Genomic DNA, 19878 nt, shown 5'->3' on the forward strand with positions numbered 1-19878 from the left:
TCAGGGTATTATGAAATGATAATGTTGTGTAACTGAGGCGAGATGGGGGTGCTTGGGGGGCTCCTGGCTGCCCCCTACGTGCGCGTGGCTGACACCTCCCAGGCTTGTATGAACCTGTGTCGCTGCGCCCGGCTGTGTCACTGCCGGAGACGTGCCAGGATCAGGCCTGCAGCGAGTAGGAGACCAGCAGTTCTGGGACATGCAGCACTCTACTCCCTCCCAAGCGAGGTTCAGCATTGCCAGGGCTCATCCACAGCAGCACCAGAGGTGCCAAGGCTCACCCGTAGCAGCAGTATTGCAGGTGGCACTGAGGCTCACCTGCAGCAGCTTCCAGTATCATCGCCGGTGCTTGGCCTTATGCACAGCAGCTCCTGGTATGGCTGGCAGCGCTGAGGCTCACTCGCAGCAGCTCCGGTATCGCTAGGGCTCACCTGCGTCATCTGTCATCACTGGTGGCACTGAGGCTCCCTTGCAGCAGCTCCCAGTATCACTAGGGCTCACTCAGCAGCTCCCAGCATCACTGAGGCTCACCTCCAGCAGTTCCTGGTATCGCTAGGGCTCACCTGCATCATCTCCTGTCATCACTGGCAGCACTGAGGCTCCCTTGCAGCAGCTCCCAGTATCACTGAGGCTCGTCTGCAGCAGCTCCCGGTATTGCTGATGGTGCCAGAGCTCATGCACAGAATCTCCTGGTATTGCCAGTGGCACTGAGGCCACAGCAGTTCCCAGCCCCAGGCAGATGCTGCTGGAGGGCAGCAGCCAGGCCAGATTCCCCTGGCACAGCTCTACTTCCAGGCATGCCAGGGCAACACAGACCCGGTGTATGCAGCACTTGGTCCCCAATGGTCACTAAAGGGGTCAGGACAGGCGGGCACATGAGGCCCAAGCTTAGCTGCAGAGCCTGGTGATGGGCTGGAGGGGACCTGAATCCACATCAGCCTGAGCTACCTGCTCCTGCTGAGCCCTGCAGACTGGATCATCAGACGTGGGTGCAATGCGTCCCACAGGAGGTCTGTGTGGGATGATCAAGATGCCTCAGAAGCTGCTCCTCCAGCTGCTGACCAGCCCTGGGATTGGTCACGACATCCCTGCTCCTGGCAGGGGCCTCTGGAGAGCAGCTGCTCCTCTGGGAAGGGCTGCAGGGTGCCACATCCCTGGTGCACCCCAAGAGACACAGAGGGGCTCTGGCGAGGACAGGACACCTTTGGGTGTCCCAGCCTGCTGAGCTGAGGTGCAGGGGTGGTTGTCACAGACCAGGCAGATGTGGGCAGGATGGATGAGGCTTTGAGCAACATGATCCAGTGGGAGATGTCCCTGCCCATGGCGGGGGGTTGGAACTGGATGAGCTTTAAGGTCCCTTCCAATCCAAACCATTCCATGATTCTATGACCTTCCTCCGGTGGGGCCATGCAACACCCCTTGAGCGGGTCCTGCTGTGGGCGTGGGGAGGTGAGTGGAGACTGGGATGTCCAGTCCATTGTAAGTGCCAGAGAGAGCAGCTGGTGGGGCTGCCGGCTCCCAGCCCTGCCCTGCCTTGGGTTTCACGAGACACGTGCAGGCACAACGCTGGGCTCACTCCCTTGGCTGCTCCGGGCACCCACTGAGGGGCTGCTCCTCGCTAGGGACTAGTTCTCCTCGCCCCAACAGCTCCCCAGAATGCACAGCCCTTGTGTGCCACTGCCAGAGCTATCAGCAGCCGAGTCCAGCCCAGCTGGATCATAGAATCATAGAATCACCAGGTTGGAAAAGACCCATCGGATCATCGAGTCCAACCATTCCTATCAAACACTAAACTATGTCCCTCAGCAACTCATCCACCTGCACCTTAAACACCGCCAGGGAAGGGGACTCAACCCCCTCCCTGGGCAGCCTCTGCCAGTGCCCAATGACCCTTTCTGTGAAAAATTTTTTCCTAATGTCCAGCCTGAACCTCCCCTGGTGGAGCTTGAGGCCATTCCCTCTCGTCCTGTCCCCTGTCACTTGGGAGAAGAGCCCAGCTCCCTCCTCTCCACAACCTCCTTTCAAGGAGTTGGAGAGAGCAATGAGGTCTCCCCTCAGCCTCCTCTTCTCCAGGCTAAACACCCCCAGCTCTCTCAGCCGTTCCTCATAAGGCCTGTTCTCCAGCCCCCTCACCAGCTTTGTTGCTCTTCTCCGGACTCGCTCCAGAGCCTCAACATCCTTCTTGTGGTGAGGGGCCCAGAGCTGAACACAGGATTCGAGGAGCGGTCTCACCAGTGCTGAGTCCAGAGGGAGAAGAACCTCCCTGGACCTGCTGGTCACACCGTTTCTGATCCAAGCCAAGATGCCATTGGCCTTCTTGGCCACCTGGGCCACTGCTGGCTCATATTCAGTCGCTGTCGACCAACACCCCCAGGTCCCTCTCCTCCAGGCAGCTTTCCAACCAGGCTTCTCCTAGTCTGTAGCGCTGCTTAGGGTTGTTGTGCCCCAAGTGCAGGACCCGGTATTTGGCCTTGTTAAACCTCCTGCCATTGGTCTCAGCCCAGTGGTCCAGCCTGTTCAGATCCCTTTGGAGCCTCCCTACCCTCCGGCAGAGGGTTTCACGAGACAGGATCCAGGCAGCTGAAGACACACGGAGCAGCAGGATGAGCAGCCACCTCCACCAGCCTCACGCTTTCCTTGGGAGCACCATGCCAGCTCCAGCCACCATCCCCTCATCCTGCCCTGTGGCTTGCAGGTCCCAGAGGACCCCAGCCCCACTCCTGCAAAGCCATTTGCACCCAGGACCTGCCGTCACTGTCACATCCACATCCTCACTGTGCTGGGGCTCTGGCACGGTTGCACATGGTGCTCGCTCGCGCGCAGCCTCACAAGTGCACGCATGCTCGCAACAGCCAGCGTGGGCGCTGAGAGAACTGCGGACCTGCGTGTGCACCCGGACAAGCTCTCTCACGCAGCCCTCTCTAATAGGCAGTCAGGAGCATAATTTTTCCTCTAATTACATATTCAGCACTTCTGAGAAAATGAGATTTTGGTAATTCAATTGGACTGAGAAGCAGGGCTATAATAAAATGAAATTTGTAACAATCGCGCAGTTAAATTAGTTAAATGGAGAGGAAGGAGCTGTGGAAAATTGACCCCTCGATCTCCTAAAGACTAATCAGACATTTGATCCAAGTTGTGCTAACAAAGCCCCCAGGGCATTGCGGCAGCAGAGCGAGGGGGAAACCAGAGGTGCTTCAAGGGAAGAGCTGGAAAACAGCCGGGACCACACGGTGCTGCGGAGGGGAACCCCTACTGCTCCAATCCTAGGGTGGATTGGGCTGGTTTTGCTGTGGAGGGATGATCCTGGTGCCATTCACTCCTTGCCAGGCAATGAGGCATGAGGGTGTGCAGAGGATGGAGTGTGGTCCATCCTGGGCAGCTGGGACCATGAGGACATAGGTTTTTGAGCCCTGTGGTGGGACTGAGCCCAGGGACAGACATGGCATGCCCTGTCGGGTGGCCACGCTTGTCAGGAGAGGGGCATCCCGAGAGCTGGAGAGGCTCTGCAGCAGGTACAAAGTAATTAGCCTCAATATTTATATTGTTGTTCGCCTTTTTAAAATTTTTTTTTCTTGTGAAAAAAAAGGAGAAAAAAGACGAGTTTCTCATTTGCAAGTTAATTAGTCTAATTAGCTCTAATTAAGAGCTCCCCACACAATGCAGATCACAAATAAGCTGCCACTGTTGCCTGCTCCTGCTCTTCTCTCCCCATTTTTGATTTTATATGAGTCATTTGAATGCTGTGGCCAGAGCCACAGCAGGGAGATGCTGACTGGGCAGAGCTCGTGGGCTGGGGGAAAGCGGGATCCCCCCTATACTGGGGGGCTGGTGCCAGGGCTCCTCTGGGCACGCTCAGGGCCAGACCTGCTGCTGCCCCTCTGCAAGACCCTGTGCTGGAGCCAGAGCTCAGCTCACCCCAAGCTCTCCAACCCCCTGCACCAGAGCAGGACTGACATGTCCTTCTCCTTCCCTCCCTCAGCAGGTCCTCCCTGCATGAGGAGCTGTGCCCGTATGTCCCAACAATCCCTGCTATGAGGGGATGAGCTGGCTACACCGCTGGTACCCACGCATCCTGCTGGGCAACGGGAGCACGGATGCAGCCAGCACAGCGCCCCAGCTCGCAGCCTGGATCGTGAGGCTCAAGCTCCAGCCCCGCCAGCACCACGATGTCCCCAACCATGTCCCTGGCCAGCTTGGGCAAAAGGATGGGGACAGGAATCTGCTGGTAAACACCAGCCTCACCTGAGCCTAAAAGCTGATGAAGGGATGGATGCCAAAGCTGGAGCGACCCCACACTGCTGAGGGCTCCCCAGCCCTGTAGAGCTGCGGGAGGTTGTGGGGAGCACTGAGGTCTCCAGCACAGTGTCGAGCATGGAGCTAATTGGTTAGGGCACGTTGGGGCACATGAGCAGCCGGGTACGATGCTTTACCCCTCGGCTTCTCCACTTCCCCAGCAGTCCCTTCCTCCCCTCAGCCCTGCTGGAAGGGGCTGCGATGCCAGGGGGGAAGAGGGTGAGGAGCTGGGGGCCACGCGGTTTGCCCCTGACCCTGCTGCAAGGGAAGAGCTGCTGCAGGGCGCTGGGAGCCGTGGCAATCATGTCAGCTTATCTGTCATTTTCTACTTGGGTAATGCAAGCGGTGAGGGATCGCTGCTTGGAGACGAGGGAAAATCATGACAAAGTGCTGCATGCCGGGTGCTCTGGCAAGGGGGCGCGGGAGCGGCCAGACCTGGTTTGTGCCACAGAGCCACTGTGGGGCCACTGCAGGGCCACCGCTGGGCTCGCTGCCTGCCACTACTACATCCTGCAGCACCCCTCGGGCTCTTTGATGGAGGGGGAACGGCTGAGATCCCCGAGAGTGAGAGCAGGACCTGGCTCTGCGGGCACTGACCGTGACAGTTCTCCAAAGCACCTGCCTTTCCTGGCAGAACTGGCTGGTCCTGCTCATCGAAACCCTGGCAGCAGCAGCACAGAGGCAGGAGCTGCCCGAACGCCACTCCCAGCATCAACCCTGCAAACTGCCTCCTCCGACTGGGTCTCCTTCCAGCGCTCATCTCACTCAGTTTAATAGGTTATTGCTGCCAGGGATCACATCTCAGCAGTGCTGCTCACACAGGGGCTGGAGCGAATCCTGCTGATGCTGTGCAAACCCGGCTTGCAAGATCCATGCAGCGCAGCCGCGATGGGAAGGCTGCTGGGGTGGGGGCTCTGGCCACTGTCAGAGCTGGCTGGATGCTTGGAAAGGTGTCAGGGGAGCAAAGCAAGAAACCAGCTGGGGACAGCAGTGTTGCAAAGGCATTTGGGAACCACACCTGACCCCTGCAGCTCTGGGGGATGCCTGTCCTGCAACGGCCACCACAAACTTGTTCATCACCTGCTGCGACACGGACTTTCACCCCTACCCAGCCAACCTCTGAGCCCAGCATCACACAAGCCAGGGCACACAGAGCTCAGGTCGCAGGGGCTGCACCCCGAGGGAGGCTGTGCCCTCCTGGGAAGGTGGCACAGGTTAAAGCTCTTCCAGGGCTGCCTACTGTACAGCCTTACTTGCAGAGGTGTGAAGCCTCCAGCAGCCTGGAGCTCCAAATCTGCTCAGCAGCAGAGGCTTTTCACTGAGCCAGTCACACCGTGGCAGGGACTGCAGAGTTCCCTGCTAGGCTCACACTGGCACAGCAGGGCTCGTGTTGGGGGGATAGCCATTTCCACCAAAAGCAGCCTCAGCGTGCTCCTGCCCCGCCACGAGCAGGAATGTGCAGGCACCGTCTTGATACCCTGCCTGGCACGCGGGTGCCCGTGTGTGCCCTGCACTGTGGTGCTTGTGCCCACGCTCAACCTGTGCTCTCAAGCTCTCGCCACGGGCTGCCGTTTAGCTGCTCCTCACTCAGCCCAGCTCCTGCCCTGCTCTGCCCCACTGGATGATGCTGGGGCTGCCCAGCTGCCGTGGCCCCAGGAGGAGCGACAAAGCCAGGGCTTTCCATGAACTTGGAGCCTCCTCTGCCCCACTGTCGCAGCCTGGGTGTCCTGGCACTGGGGAGACTCAGCTCCTTCCTTGGATATTTGGTTCCCTCCTGCGCCAAGGCACCGTCTTTAGCATCCCCCAATGCCGGTGCTTTCCTAGACCTCTCTGCGCCCTCCCAGCAATCCAGCCCCCAGTGCCGGTGCTTTCCTAGACCTTTCTGCCCCCTCCCAGCAACCCAGCCCCATGCCTGCCCAGTGTGTCCGCTTGCCAATACCACCTGTATCTAAGGGATCTATGGCCCTTCTAGAGGGGTTGCGTGCCCCTCCTTGCCAGATCCATGACTGAAGCTCATCATTTTCCAGGCGCAAACCCCAGCGACCACAGAATCATACAACATCCTGAGTTGGAAGGGATCCACAAGGGTCATTGAATCTAACTCCTGTTCCTGCACAGGACAACCCCAATGTTCACACAATGTGTCTGAGGGTGTTGTCCAATGCTTCTTGACTATTGTCAGGCTTGGTGCTGCGACTGCTTCCCTGGGGAGCTCACCACCCTCTGTGGGAAGAACCTTTCCTAGTGGGGGAATAGGGGAAGCATCTCTTCTGCTGCCCACAGAGCCACCGCGCATGTGTCGGGGTTGGTGCTGCCAAGGTCCCTCCGGCACAACAGACGCAATGCACCCACACGTGGGAGCCCCTTCCAGGGCCAGCAGCAGGACCTGGGCAGGAGCTGGCAGCAGCCAACTCGCTGCTATGACTCTGCAGATCCCCAGCGAAGTGAGGAGCCTGGGGCGCCCAGGATGCGCCCAGCATCTCACCCAGCCCTGGCTGCAGACCCCGGAGCCGTCCCAGCCCTGGGGCAGCACAGGAAAATCTGGTTTTAAATGCACTTTCCTATTTCACATCGAGCCCTGAGCAGAGGCGGCTGGGGGCTGGGGGCTGAGAGGGACTGTGGGTGGTGGGAGCCGGTGTGGGCGCTTGCTCTCCTAATTAGCCTTCCTTCTTTGTTAAACCATACCCCTCCATCGGCTGCCTGTAATGCTTTAAAGAATGATAGATACTAAATCTAATTTAATCTACTCATTCACCCATCACTACAGTACTAAAATAGGAATCTACCTATAAAAAGCGCATCGCCAGGCAGTGTAGGCCTAAGTTACAGCTATTGTGGGAAAACTAGCTTTGCAAAGCTAAAATTAATGTCAGTGTTTTCAATATATTAAAAAAAAAAGAAGGAAAATCTGTATTTTTGTGGCATTAAAGCCTGTCCTCCACTGCGCGAACGAGGCGGTCGCTGCAGTGTGGGTGCTCGGCCGAAGCCGGGAAGCCACCGTGCCGGGTCTCACATCCGTGTGATGAACAAGCAGGGGGAGAAACCAGGTTTGAAATGAACCCGCTGCTGCGACACGCTCCAACATTGCTCGGGATAGACTTCCTCCCTAAAAATATAATATGCTAAACTTGGCAGCAGCCCTTTTGGAAAGGAATTTTCCAAGCAGCCTTTTGCAAAAGCTGTCTCCCACCGGGCTGGGCGCTGCTCAGCCAAGTCTCCTGCACCATGGGGTGACCGTGGGCACTAGGGATGCCCCCAGCGAGTGGCAGCTCTGGGGTGGGTTTCATCCCAACTGTACAACAACCTGTGGTCACGTCCAGCTCCACACGCACATCATCGCATGTCCGGGATCTGCGCTGCGCTCTAACACCGATGCTGAGCCTTAGAGCCCAGGTCTGCTCCCGATTTGCACCATGCCTTATCCTGGAGTGATTAGCTGCTCATTTATAATCACAACAGACACACTTTACAAGCAGTGACTGATTCCTCTAGTAATGAAATGAAGCCACCGAAGTCTCCCCCTGCCCTCGGGCCCTTGCTGAGCAAGAACTAAGCGTTACCACCAAGCTCTATCGAAGGATGCGGTGCTTCCACCCACCCCACCAGCGTGAGCTGCTCCACCTTGTTGCGCATCCGCTTTTCAGGGAGGGGGTTGAGTCACCTTCCCTGGAGGTGTTTAAGGGACGGGTGGACGAGGTGCTGAGGGACATGGTTTAGTGTTTGATGGGAATGGTTGGACTCGATGATCCGGTGGGTCTCTTCCAACCTGGTGATTCTATGATTCTAGGATTCCTGCAGCCCTCTCCCTGCATGGCCCCACAGGAACCCTGTTCCTGCACCAGTGCCAGAGCGTGTCAGGGCTGGAGGGCAATCGCTGCATGCAGTGCGGCTGCACCATGCAGAGCACCGCGAGCCACGGTTCCCATAGCCGGGACCCCACCGACTGTGCAGGGGGAGCTGAGCGAGCTGCAAGGCACCCGCAGCCACTTGGATGAGCCATTTGCCAGAGCCCGTTTGGCAGCTGGATTTTCCCTGGCGCTGGGCTAATGGAAGTTTTGCAGGCAATTTCACTTCTTGACCATTCCTTCAAACGCCAGCACCGCTGAAAATGTTGGGGAGCTACAAGACTTGAGCAGACTCCTTGGAACAAATACAGCAAACACTAACAAGCTCCCCGCAAGAAAAGTATGTGCCCGAAGGGGATAAAACCAATTACTGTACACGGATCTCATTGCCCCCAGCTCTTGATCCTCTGGCACAGCCAGATGCGCATCCTGGTGCAGGAAGAGCCAGCCACGGAGCTTAGGTGCAATCCACGTGTATGTGCCCACCCCGGGTCTGACGCATGGACATCTGCCTCCCGAAGTACACACACACTCTGGTCAGGGAACTGTAAACCATGGGGTCTAAACCAAGCCCTTCGCAGACCCCATGCCACACCACCAGTGGGGAGAGTCAGTTAAACCCTTCCAGGCACGTCTGGCCACACAGAGGTGAGCTGAGATGTCCGGCCAGGTGTGAGCTCCATGGCAGGTATGTGTCCATAGGCAGAGGCAGCATCCCTCCCAGTGCACTCCTGAAGCACTGGTGTGCGTGTCCAAAATCCAGAGCGAATTTGGGGCAAAGCACTGCTGCAGAGCGAACATCACACACCGTTCAGGCCCATGGCTCAGGTGGTCAGGACGAGGAGCCTGTCACCAGTGCATGCCCTGTACCCTTTCCCACGTGACAGCTGCTGGTGACGTCCCTCTGCCTGATACCTCATCACAACACGCACCAGGAACACCTTGCAGAACCTCAGCAAGGGACAAGCCCCAGGAAGAGGACAGAGAGATTTTGGCCTCCATTGCGCTCATCAGCTGGGTGAAAATCCACCTCCAAATCTCTTAATAGAACCCTCCTTTCTGGCTTGTGAGTCCAGACTGTCTGCCAAGGAGCAGGAGGCTTCTGGGAGAGTGGGGAGGAAGAGATGCTAAACACAACAGCCAAATTAAAACAAACAGGGTGACGGGAGAACCAGGAGCTGCTGGGTGCAGAGAGCCATTCATCAGGGAAAAGCTGCTCTTTCCAAGGCACCCCAAACCCTACAGCCTGGCTGGGCACTGGCTGCCCACGGTGCTGCCAACCCCGGCTACCTCCAGTCGCAGCCCCAGGAGCCGGCAGGCAGCGCAGCAGGTCCATGCCAGAGCACTCTGCAGGGTGAGCAGCACAGCTGAGCCCCTCACAGGTGGCCAGAGGACGAGGGGATCCCAGGGATTGAGGGGATGCTGGGGAGACGAGGGGATCCCGGCTGGAGAAGACATCTCCCACGCTGCTGCCTGCTCCCAACAGAGGCTCCAGGCACTATGCTGGCTGCTGGTTCAAAGCATCCATGCGCTCCCTTCAGATGCACAGGAAACCTCCTCGGGAACGGGTAGGGGTTCAGGGACGGTTTCTGCTCGGTGTTAGACACACCTGGGCAGCTGAGCAGCGGCCACAGAGACCTTGGCGCAACCTGGGGAAGCGGAGACCGAAATCCAGCCCTGCCTCGGCTCTCCCCAGCCTCTGCCTGCAGGAGGGTGCAATAAATCACGCACCCGTCTTGGCCGGTCTCTGCAGCAGCCCCTGCGTGAGCCCCAGCCCCATGCACACGCCGCGGCTGCCGCTGCACTTGTATAACCAGTGGCAGCACCGGCTTTGCCAGCCCCATCTCCAGCGTGCCGGACAGAATGACCCCAGGCCTTAGTCGCCACCGCCAAGCGTGGCCACGCTCCAGCCGCAAGCCTGGTCGGACACAGGCTACAGACATCCTGAGGGACCAAAACGCCCTTCCCCCCGGGGCAGGAGGGTTTGTGCCCGTGCCGCCTGCCCTCGGCTGCCGGGTGAGCCGTGCAGGCCACGCTGAGCGCGGCGAGGATGCTATGAATTTTTAAACTCCTGAAAGCACAAATGGAGCAGTTCTCCTGGCTGGGAGACGGGATTTCCGACGCAGCAGAGAGGCTTTTGAAGAAAACGCTGCCTTTCCCGAGCTGCGCTTCCCTCGGGATGATGAACCCGGAAACCTGGCGCGCTGGGTCCAGCGCAGGACCGGAGTGCATCCCGTGGCCAGAAGTTAAGGACCAAATCAAGGGCCTGGGGACACTCTGGCCAGGCTGACAGGTCCTGGGATTCACCTGGACGCAACCACCTCCCTAGGTGCCTCTGCAGTACCTTCCCACTGACAGCGAGACAAACCCATGCATGCTTGACCCCGCAGCCCAGCTGCAGACACGCAGGGCACGACGGCACACGCACAATTCCGGGCACACGCGTGTGCACGAACAAGCTCATCACCTTGCCTTCTCCCCTAAGAGTGCTCAGGCCATGCAGGAGCCTCACTCCTTTATCCAAGCATCCATCATCGCCCCTCGCCTCTGCTCAACAGCATCAGCAGCGAGGCAGGGAGAGCGCTGGACCCGCGCCGGCGACTCTGCCTGCCGCACTGCCCGCGTCTCAGCTCGCTCTCCAGCCTCAATCGTGTCCCCAGCCTCTTCGGCAGAGAAACTGGAGAAACCTCAACGGAATCGCAGCCGAGGACCACGAGCCACCACCGCAACACAACTCGCCTGCGCCGTGGGGCCGGAGAGGAAGCAGTTAAGCTTTGACCCTCTGCTGAGAGGGAACTGGCCAGAAACACGTGTGAACCGGAAAGCAAAAAAAAAATATCCCCCGGAGAGGGTGACTTACCTGTTGGAGGTAGAGGAAGGCTGGAGGACAGGGGAGAGAGTGAGGAAGCATGCCTGAGTTGGAGACAAGGAGGCAGCCCGAGTTAGCCATGGAGCACAGCATGTGTCGACAGGTAGCCGTGAAGCTGCTCGCGGGTCCGTCCTCTTCCGCACACCGCTATCCTCGTCTTCCCGGCTCGCCCCTCGGGCTCTCCCCTCCTCGGCCGTCCCTCCCGACCCCTCGGTGCTATTAGGAGGGATTCATCTGCGGCAGGCCGGCTGCGCCGCGCGCCCCGGGAGCAGCGCTCGCCTGTTCACTTCGGTGCCATTAGACACTGGCACTGAGCGCACGGTCTGCAAAGGGTGTGTGTGAGCCAGAGCGGGAGCAGGGAGAGAGAAAGGAAGGGGAGGAGGAAGGGAGAGAGGGCGAGGGAGCGAAATAAAAGGGGTGGGAGTTGGAGGAGGAGGGGGGAGTCCCCTGTGCATTCAGACATCAAACAGAGCTCTGTATAAAATGAAGAGAATCCGTAATGACATGAGAACAGCTGATCCCGCACTTAACCCATCCGCCGCCGCCGCCGCTCGCAGATGGCTTCCCCGCCACCCGGGCAGCCCCGTTGCAGCTCCCGGCCATGCGCTGCCACCACGCCAGGGAAGCAGGCAGGCAGGATGGGGCCAAGCGGGTAGAACCATCTCCCTTCCCCGGTGGTGGCTCCCAAGGGAAGAAGGGTCTTACCGGGAGTTTCGGTGATGCAACGCGGGTTGCCCCTGGGATGCCGTGCCGAGCAGCCCCCACGATGGCAGCACCTCGCCAGGCAGCCGCGGGACTCCCCCACGCACACACAGCCGGACACGTGCACACACACCACGCTCTCCTTGGGAGACACACACGCAGACAAGGGATGGGCAGGGAGCCATGCAGCAGACCCAGCTCCGCCTCCCCGGAGAGGCACATACCTGCTCACGCCTGCAGCCCCGCAGCACGCATGGCCCTGGCAGCCACGCGCCCGCCGGCCTTCGCTGTGAGACGAGCCGCGGCTGCAGCCTCCGCGCTGCCTGCGCTCTCAGGGCACCAGCAGCTTGGCCTCGCCAAATGAGCCCCAAGTGAGCCCGCGAGCCCCTCTGCTTGCCTGCCAGCTCCTCTTGGCAAGGGAAGCAGCGGGGAGCCCGGCACCCTGGTGTGACACAGAGGGGACGCGCTCACAGGCATCGGCATCCGCATGCTCCCCGGAGTGATGGGGATCCACTGCCCCATGCGACTCCCAGCAGCAGCGAGCAGAGCTCAAGAGGCTTTCTGGTCATTTGGAATGGCCTGCTGGTGCTGCCAGCAGCCCTGAGCCATCAGCACCGCACACACCTCTGCCACAGCAATAGCCTACACAGCGGTGCCTGCGAGGTACAGCCGGGGTGAGCACACGTGTGTCCCCGGTCCCACCTCACACCTCCTCCTGTCATAGCTCTGCAGCAGCTCCAGCACCCCTGGGTGCCGTGGAGCTCAGCACTAGCATGGGGGTCCCTGCCCCAGTGCCACAAACCACTGGCGCCACATCGCACCCGACTTGAGAGCCGCGGCCAGCGATGAAGCAGCCAGGACAGCGTTGTACTTGGGTACGTGGGAAAGAAAACCTGGGCTCGGTTCAGTTTCCATCTTGGCCAAATATGATGCACAAAGGCAGGTCTGTGCCAGTAGCTGCTGATCCTCAGGCTCCGCTGGAGCCTCCAGCACACGAACAGCCCTATTTGGAGGCTGGGATTTTCCACAGTATCCCCAGACATAGCGACATGCTGCAGTGTCCTGGTACACTCGCAGCGGTTCCTGTTTCTGCTGCAGATGCTCAACAGCAGCGGTGTGTGGCACGGCCGACCCAGAGCCACCAGGCAAACCCGGTGGAAACAAACAATTCTGGAAAAAGCCATCCTAAAAAAGCAGCGGCCCCTCCATGGGGTCCTTCTGCTGTGATGACCATGCTCCAAAGGGATTGCAAGGTGCCAAATCAGAGAGGGGATGCTGGGCTGGGAGGAGGGTTTCTCATTGCCACTACCCCATGGTACCAAGAGCTGAAAGGAACCTGGCATCAACATCCACTTCCAACAGCATCCTCTGGCCACCAGTCCCTGCAAGGAGCACAGGCTGCAGTGAGCTCCTGTGTCCCACCACAACTGCTTGCCCTCCAGCTCCTGAGGGACCATAAGGAACCTGCAGCAGCATTCTGTCCTGCACACCTTGGTGCTCAGATCCTGTGCTCCCTACTGCCTCCATCATCCCTTCCCCAGGGACTCTCACGGCCCCAGTGCCACGCTCTCCCACATGCTCCAGTGTCCAGGGCAGAACACAGGGCAGCTTTGCAGGAGCTGGGGGACAAGCACATCCTCCCGCATGTGCCTGAGCACCACGCAGCACCCTGGCACAGGGTGAGGGATGCCCTGAGCAAGGTGACAGGCATCTCCAAAGCCTCTGGAGCAGTCTGGCTCCATGGCTCCTGCACTGCTCTTAGGCAGAGGTGAAAGGGAAGGGCATGGCCCGATGCTCTGCGGTGCCCAACCAAGCAAACCACGTGAGCCAGGAGCCAGCTCCAGGATGAGGTAATCTGCCCGTCCTCCCCCGCGCCAGAGCCTGGCTCCGGGCACAGTGACTCAAAGGCGTTTCTGGCCGGAGGAGCCCTGGCACCGCCGCGAGCCAACAACCTGCATCACGGGAAGGTCCAGCCTGGCTCCAGCCGCGAGGCAAGGAGAGTTACTGCTCTCCCACAGGGTGAGCGCCTGGAGTGACACACTGGGCAGATACCCTGGCTCCGCTGGTGCAGACCCTCTGCGCTGCCATCAGCAGCAGGAACTGGATAAGCATCTCAGCAGTGGTGAAACTGGGCACAGCTCTGAGAACTGAGAAGCATTCAAGTGTCCTCTCTCCCTCCTCCAGCCATCACCAACATCTGCCTGGAGCCCGTGGGACAGCAGCATGCCCACCAGCTCCAGGTTGGGAACGCTGCCCTGGGCACCAGCTGCTAATTTCCCTCACCCTGCTGCTCCCAGCCACACCAGTGGTGACACCGTGGTGCAGTCCCAGCTGATGGCACCAGTGGTGGCACTGGGGCTGTTCCCAGGGTGGTCCCACAGCACCCAGACGTGAGGAGCCCTGGCCAGGGCTGCCCAGCCCTGTGGAGCCGCAGTCCCAGAGGAACCCCTCTGAAACTGAAGTCTCCTGGAATGAAAGTTTATTTATCTGTTTAATTAAGATGTGTTCACCAGGCGCACAGACCCCGTTCCATCTGTCTCACTTACAGCCGCGTCCCAGTAAAATTAAACCTAATAAATATCAGGCGAGGGAAAGCAAAGGGCACATGTAAGATATATGATCAAAGGCAGAAGTTGCACAGGGCTGCAGTTCTAAGCACATCTTTCTCTCTGCCCTTCGGGGATGGGTTGGCGATGCGCTCCCATGCACAGGATGGGGCTGGCTTTCCTTCAAATCAGCACTATTTTCATTTTTTATTTATTTTAAATGAACCCTTGAGGGCTCCTTGGTTTTGTTTTCTAGAAGAGGGAGAACAACGCGGCACCAGGACAGGAGCAGCTTTGGCCACTGGTTTGGAGCCCAGCGAGGCGCCAGAGCTGAGGAGAGCACTGGGAGAGCTGATGGGTGCGTGTCCCCTCTAGCACCAAGAGAACTAGTCGGGGAGAGTATGACCCTTCAGGCTGCTCCCTGGCCCCTGGGGTCTACCAGTCGCCACTGGTTGGGAGCTGGCCCGGCAGCAGAGACCCACTGGGAGCTGCCAGAGGTGGCTGGTGCAGCACTGCTACAGGGGAGATGCTGGATCCACGCTGCTGGCTCTGCTACCAGGGAGATACCAGAACCGCCAAGCACTCAACTCCCCTCCAAGGTAAACTCGCCTCCACCGTGCAGAAACTGTATCCGACAGTGCTGTGCACACCAGCGGCGCAGCACGGCTGCAGCGCATCCTACACATCCAGGTGCCGAGGGTCCCCGTGCACGTTGCACCAAGCCCCTGACCACACATCAAACCTGCTGCCCACCAAGGGCTGCCCCAAACAGCACGTCCAGCCCCTCAGCCCACACCTGCAAGGGACACAATGTAAAATCCCAGACCCTGGTGCTGCAATCCTCAACAGGGTGCCATCCCACACACTCTCCTGGCAGAGGGATGATGCAGAGGTCCATGGACCTGCCAGGGATGCACCAAGGGGATGCGATGCACAAGCATGGGTGGACCACAGGTGTCTGGTGTTTAATGGGACCCCTCTGGCACCCCCCAGCACGCTCCTGCAGTTGAAAGCTGGGGCGCCAAGAGGGGCTGTGGGTCAGGCTAAGGCACAGTTGCCACTGTGAGGACTGGTGAGGTTGGGTGCTCCGGGTCTCCACAGGGCCTGCTGTGTGCACAGCGCCAGCAGCTCTGCAGCACCCAGAGAGCGGGGCACCCGTCTAGCCCTCTCCTCCCACCCGCTCCAGGATGCCCCCAAGCTATGGCATTCATTAATTAAAAGCTCATTAGTAGTTAGTCACAGACATAAAGCGATTAGATGAAGGTGCTGACGGATCTGAGCCATGAAGCGAGGGGAGGGTCCCGCGTGCCCTGTGGGTTTGGCTGCAGGGTAACACAACGCTGGGCACAGACCAGGACAACGAGCAGGGACCAACAGAGGTGACAGGCATGAGCACCATGTGCCAGCAGGCTGTGTCTCGCTGCAGAGAGGTCCCTACCCACAGAAATACTAGGTTGGAAAAGACCCCCAGGATCATCAAGTCCAACCATTCCCATCAACCACTAACCCATGCCCCTCAGCACCTCGTCCACCCATCCCTTAAACACCTCCAGGGAAGGGGACTCAACCACTTCCCTGGGCAGCCTGTTCCAGAATGGGCACCAAGGAGCATGAGAAGATTTGGGGGCTGTAGGGGCTGCGCAGACTCCCATCCAAGGCTCCCCCAACTGTGGGACCTGTCAGCATAGACCACCCAGCACCGACAACAGCACAAACCAAAGCGCTTCCTCCTGACGACAGCAGCACCAGCCCTGGCCGTGCTGCAGCTTCCAGCTCGGCTGGCTCAGTTCACACCATCCCAGTGCCGTGTGCTGCCCTGAATCCCTGCACACTCCCCCATCTCTGGAGACAGCCCTGCAGCCTCCTATAGATTTCTGGTTTCTTGCTGCATCTCTAAAAGACAGTTTTGGTTTAAACTAACCACAGGCATATTGGAACCCAATACAGCCATTACAGAGCAGCCCTGCCAGGGCACAAGAAGCCCCAGGGAGGGTGTGTGGGATGTTGGGGAGGATTCCCTGAATCCCTGGGGATGCCTGGCTGAGCCTCATCTACACCCAGATAACATTCCCCCCTCCCCCCCTTCTTCCCTGCACTTCTTCATCCTCCCTCCTCTTCCAGTGTTCTTGGGGGGGTCACTAGAGCCTCCCCCTGCTCCAAAATTCCAAAGAAGCCAGAGATTGTCCTGTAAACCTCCTCTATCTGCCTTCCCAGCACACGTGCTGCAGATCCTGCCTCTGCCCCAGGCTGCTGCCTCCCTGCCTGCCACAGCGACCACGAGGTCCCAGGCAGGGGCAGCGATGTCACTGGCACCAGGGTATGACCTCGCCAGGTGAGGAGGGGACCATGACCAACACATGCTAAGTATCTGGGACAGCAGCTGTGGCAGCCTGGAGGGGAGCAGAAATGCAGAGAAAGCACATGAAAGTTTAATAGGATCTAAGGAAAAACACCACCTCACTGAAACTTTCCTCATTGCTGTTGGGGGAGCACCGGGTGGGGGCCTGGAAATGCTTCAACATCCAGCCGGAGCTGCCAGCACCGCGCAGAGCAGGAGAGCACCAGGATATGTCCCGCTGCCCCTTGTCCCACCCCTCCTGTGCCCCTCAGCTGGCACGGGAAGCACCTTGGGACCCTCAGCGCTCTCCACAAACAGAGCCTGGGAGGCAGCCACCCCATGAGATGCACGAGCAGGGAAGATGATGTCCCCTCACCACCCAGCACGAACAAGTGGTGCACAGTCCAAGCTCTGGGCTCACTGCGGGACACGTGGCAGCTCCCACAGGGACACGGTTTTACATCTGTGGTTGGGCAGGACAAGCAGGAGCTTGTCACCGCAGTGATAAGAGAGCGTGGCTTCTCCAGTCAGTGCGGCCCTTCCTAAAGCCCTTTCACTTGACAAAATATTTACATGAAATGGCAATTAGGCTCACTGAATTTAATGAGAATTAACGTGCAGGCAGCAGAACCGTAGCGGAACAGATGCTGCTGAGCACCTCAAGCTTGTGGGCTGGGTGGGCAGCACCACAGCGAGTAAAATAGCTGCACCACGCTAAGTAAGGTGTCCCGTGGCAGTGCTGCCAGGGCCAGAGCCACCGCTGGACCCGCTGCGGGATAGAGGGTGATGCAGGAACGGTGGAAGGTGATGCATGGAATGAGCAGCTGCAGACCTGGGGACCTAAAACACTGCATTTCCAGAACCGCATCCCACCTTTCCTGAGATCAGACCTGCTGCCTGATGAGGGGTTCCCAAGAAAACACAGCCCTTCAAGCTGGTGCAGCGCTGCGTGCAGGGCTTGCAGGCTGCAGCGAGGCGTTCTGCATGACAGCAAGGGCAGGATGGGGCAGTCGAGGCTGCCTAGAAGGGTTAGCACATCCCTGAGCAAGGGTGACAGCAGGGGCATGTGTGGCATAGCCGGGGCTGGGACACCACCAGGAGCAGGTGATGGGGGCAGGGGGGGAGTGCCAGGCAGGAGCTGCTCTGGAAGCAGACACTCAATCCTCATTATAAGGCTTTTTAAATGTACAGACAGGATATTAGCGTTTAAACAGGCTCTAGGACTCCAGGGCAAACTTTAAAAATCATAATATTTATAGAACCCTCCTTCCCCTCGCCCCACATGCTCTTTTATTTTGCCTGCAATTACTGCTAATTTGAAGACGTTTTGCTTTGGCATCTCAGCCTGTTGCGGTGTCGATTACGGAGCCACCCGCTACTGCAGTGCTCCCCGCAGCATTCCCGACGGTGGCCACGCTCCCGCCACGCAGGGAAACCAAACCCCTCCGCTTCCTCCCACGCTCGCGACGGAGAGACGCCTGCGATGCCAAGAAATGATGCTCAGCTGCTCTGCCGGGAGCAAAGCCCTCGCATGACCTCTCTCCCAGCAGGGCTGGGGATGCCGACACCTGGTTGTCCCAGGCTTGCTGGCTACGCGCACGGTGCAGGATGGGGAAGGGAGACCCTCAAGAACCGCTGCATCGCCCACTGCCCTGGGCAGCAAACGCATTGCAGGGAGCTGCGTTTGGAGCTCTCAAAGGGACACGCACACTGCTAATCCTGCCCTGTACTGGCGGGAGCTCCATGAAGCCACACGGCGCCTATGGAGCCGCAAGCGGAAACTCCAGAGGAGTTTGCTTTCATGTCCACGGCAGCTCGTTAAGTCCCTGGGTAGAATTAACACCCTGGCAGAAGAAAGCTCTGCAAGCCCCAACGGGGCTCCTGACCGGCGGCTGCACCAAGATCTCTCATGACAAAGCACCTTACGCCTGAAAGCTGCTTCCCTGAGAAACAATGAATTCACATTATCCTCCTCTGCCCCGTAAGCTCCTTTCCCCACATCCCCCTTCACCCAACTCTATCCGCTCTATTCCTTCTCCAAAATCCAGGGGAGTACAGCTTCCCGGAGCGTGTAATCCCCCAAGGGACACTGCAACTCCCCTGCTGTCTCAGCCAGCTCTACGGAGCAGGAGGGAGCGGGTGGAAGGAGATGGTGCCACTGGCTTGAGCCCCAGTTTGTGGGCTGGGATGTCACCAGGAGCCCCCAGGGATGCTTATCCCAGCTCCTGCACCTTTGGGGGAGACACGCAGCTCCTCAGGAGGCTGCTGGCCTCTGTCTCCTTCCCCTCGGCTCGCTGTCCTGGCCACGCCAGGAGAGGAGCTCGCACCTGCATTCAGCATCCAAAGTACCTGCACAGGCACCAGCACGACCCCCACCTTCCCATCCACATTCAAAGCCCTTGGGATGGCTGGGCGGGGGCGGGTCTCAGCCAGTTCCCTACCAGCCACCCTCACTGACAGCTGAACACGCATGGAGATCCTGAGCTCTAGCAGAGCCCAGCCCTCCTACCTGGCCGTGTCCTCCACTTCCAGGCTCAGCAGTGGCAGATCGGATTGAACCATGCAGCCCTGCAGGCTCCAAACCACCTGAGCAGGGACCGTGGTGCTGCTGTGGGACCTTGGGGTTCCCCTGGAGATCTCAGTGGCCTCAGCCACCAACTTAAAGCTCCTGATACAAGCGTAGGGGCCACTTAATGAGCAACCTTCATGTTCCTGGATGAGCACCGGGGGGACAGATCCCTAGACAAGAGGGGCTGCCTGCAGCTCCCTGCAGATGTGAACATCCCATGTCCCTCTCAGTGCAGCTCTGAAGCCCCCCACACTCTATTTCCTAGCAGCAAAGATGTGCCTCAAGCTCACCAACCCGGTGTAGCCAAGAGTGGACTGGGGCAGGTTTTTTTTCTTCGCAGCCTCTAGTCACTCTGAGCTGGCAGGGGGTCTGCTGCCTGAAGAAAGCACCAAGGGGAGCTCTGGGGAAGTAGAGGGTGGTCTGGGGCTGCCGTCAGGCAGGGATGAGGCTGCAATGCCCAGGGCCCTGCCCACCTCTGCACTGTCCCAGGCCTGCCTCTGGCATCACACCCCATTCCCTGCTCCCGCTAGGAGGAAAGCTCTCCCTGGCCAGCTACTCAGATGGGAAGCAACAACAGCAGGAAACAACCCTGAGCAAAACCCCAGCAGATAGGGAAAGGAAATGCCCACTCTGGGTGGTGGTACCTACCCAAAAGTACATCATCATGTTGGCAGCGGGGTGCTGAGGAGCTCCGTGGGATCGGTGAGCTGCTC

General features: G+C 59.0%; 2 protein-coding genes across 9 annotated transcripts in view; one reads left to right on the forward strand and one right to left on the reverse strand.

The window, feature by feature from the left end:
• RBFOX3 (RNA binding fox-1 homolog 3) overlaps positions 1–19878 on the reverse strand; it is a 194496-nt gene that overhangs the window by 14644 nt on the left and 159974 nt on the right. For 5 of the 8 annotated variants that reach the window (XM_069872287.1, XM_069872285.1, XM_069872289.1 and 2 more), the window contains exon 4: positions 11002–11333. The exons of 1 other annotated variant lie outside the window; for it this stretch is intronic. In XM_069872287.1, coding sequence (XP_069728388.1) covers positions 11002–11103 — 102 coding nt within the window. In that variant the 5' untranslated portion in view covers positions 11104–11333. Of the gene's footprint in view, positions 1–11001; positions 11485–19878 lie in introns of all 8 variants that reach the window. 2 more of the 8 variants (XM_069872288.1, XM_069872284.1) reach the window with 2 other exon arrangements.
• The window catches only part of ENPP7 (ectonucleotide pyrophosphatase/phosphodiesterase 7), a 167036-nt gene continuing 159919 nt past the window's right edge, over positions 12762–19878 (forward strand). The window contains exons 1-3 of the mRNA XM_069872927.1: positions 12762–12777; positions 13591–13731; positions 13897–13952. Coding sequence (XP_069729028.1) covers positions 12762–12777; positions 13591–13731; positions 13897–13952 — 213 coding nt within the window. The remainder of the gene's footprint in view (positions 12778–13590; positions 13732–13896; positions 13953–19878) is intronic.

The sequence above is a fragment of the Phaenicophaeus curvirostris genome, chromosome 19, assembly GCF_032191515.1.
Source record: "Phaenicophaeus curvirostris isolate KB17595 chromosome 19, BPBGC_Pcur_1.0, whole genome shotgun sequence".
NCBI lineage: Eukaryota > Metazoa > Chordata > Aves > Cuculiformes > Cuculidae > Phaenicophaeus > Phaenicophaeus curvirostris.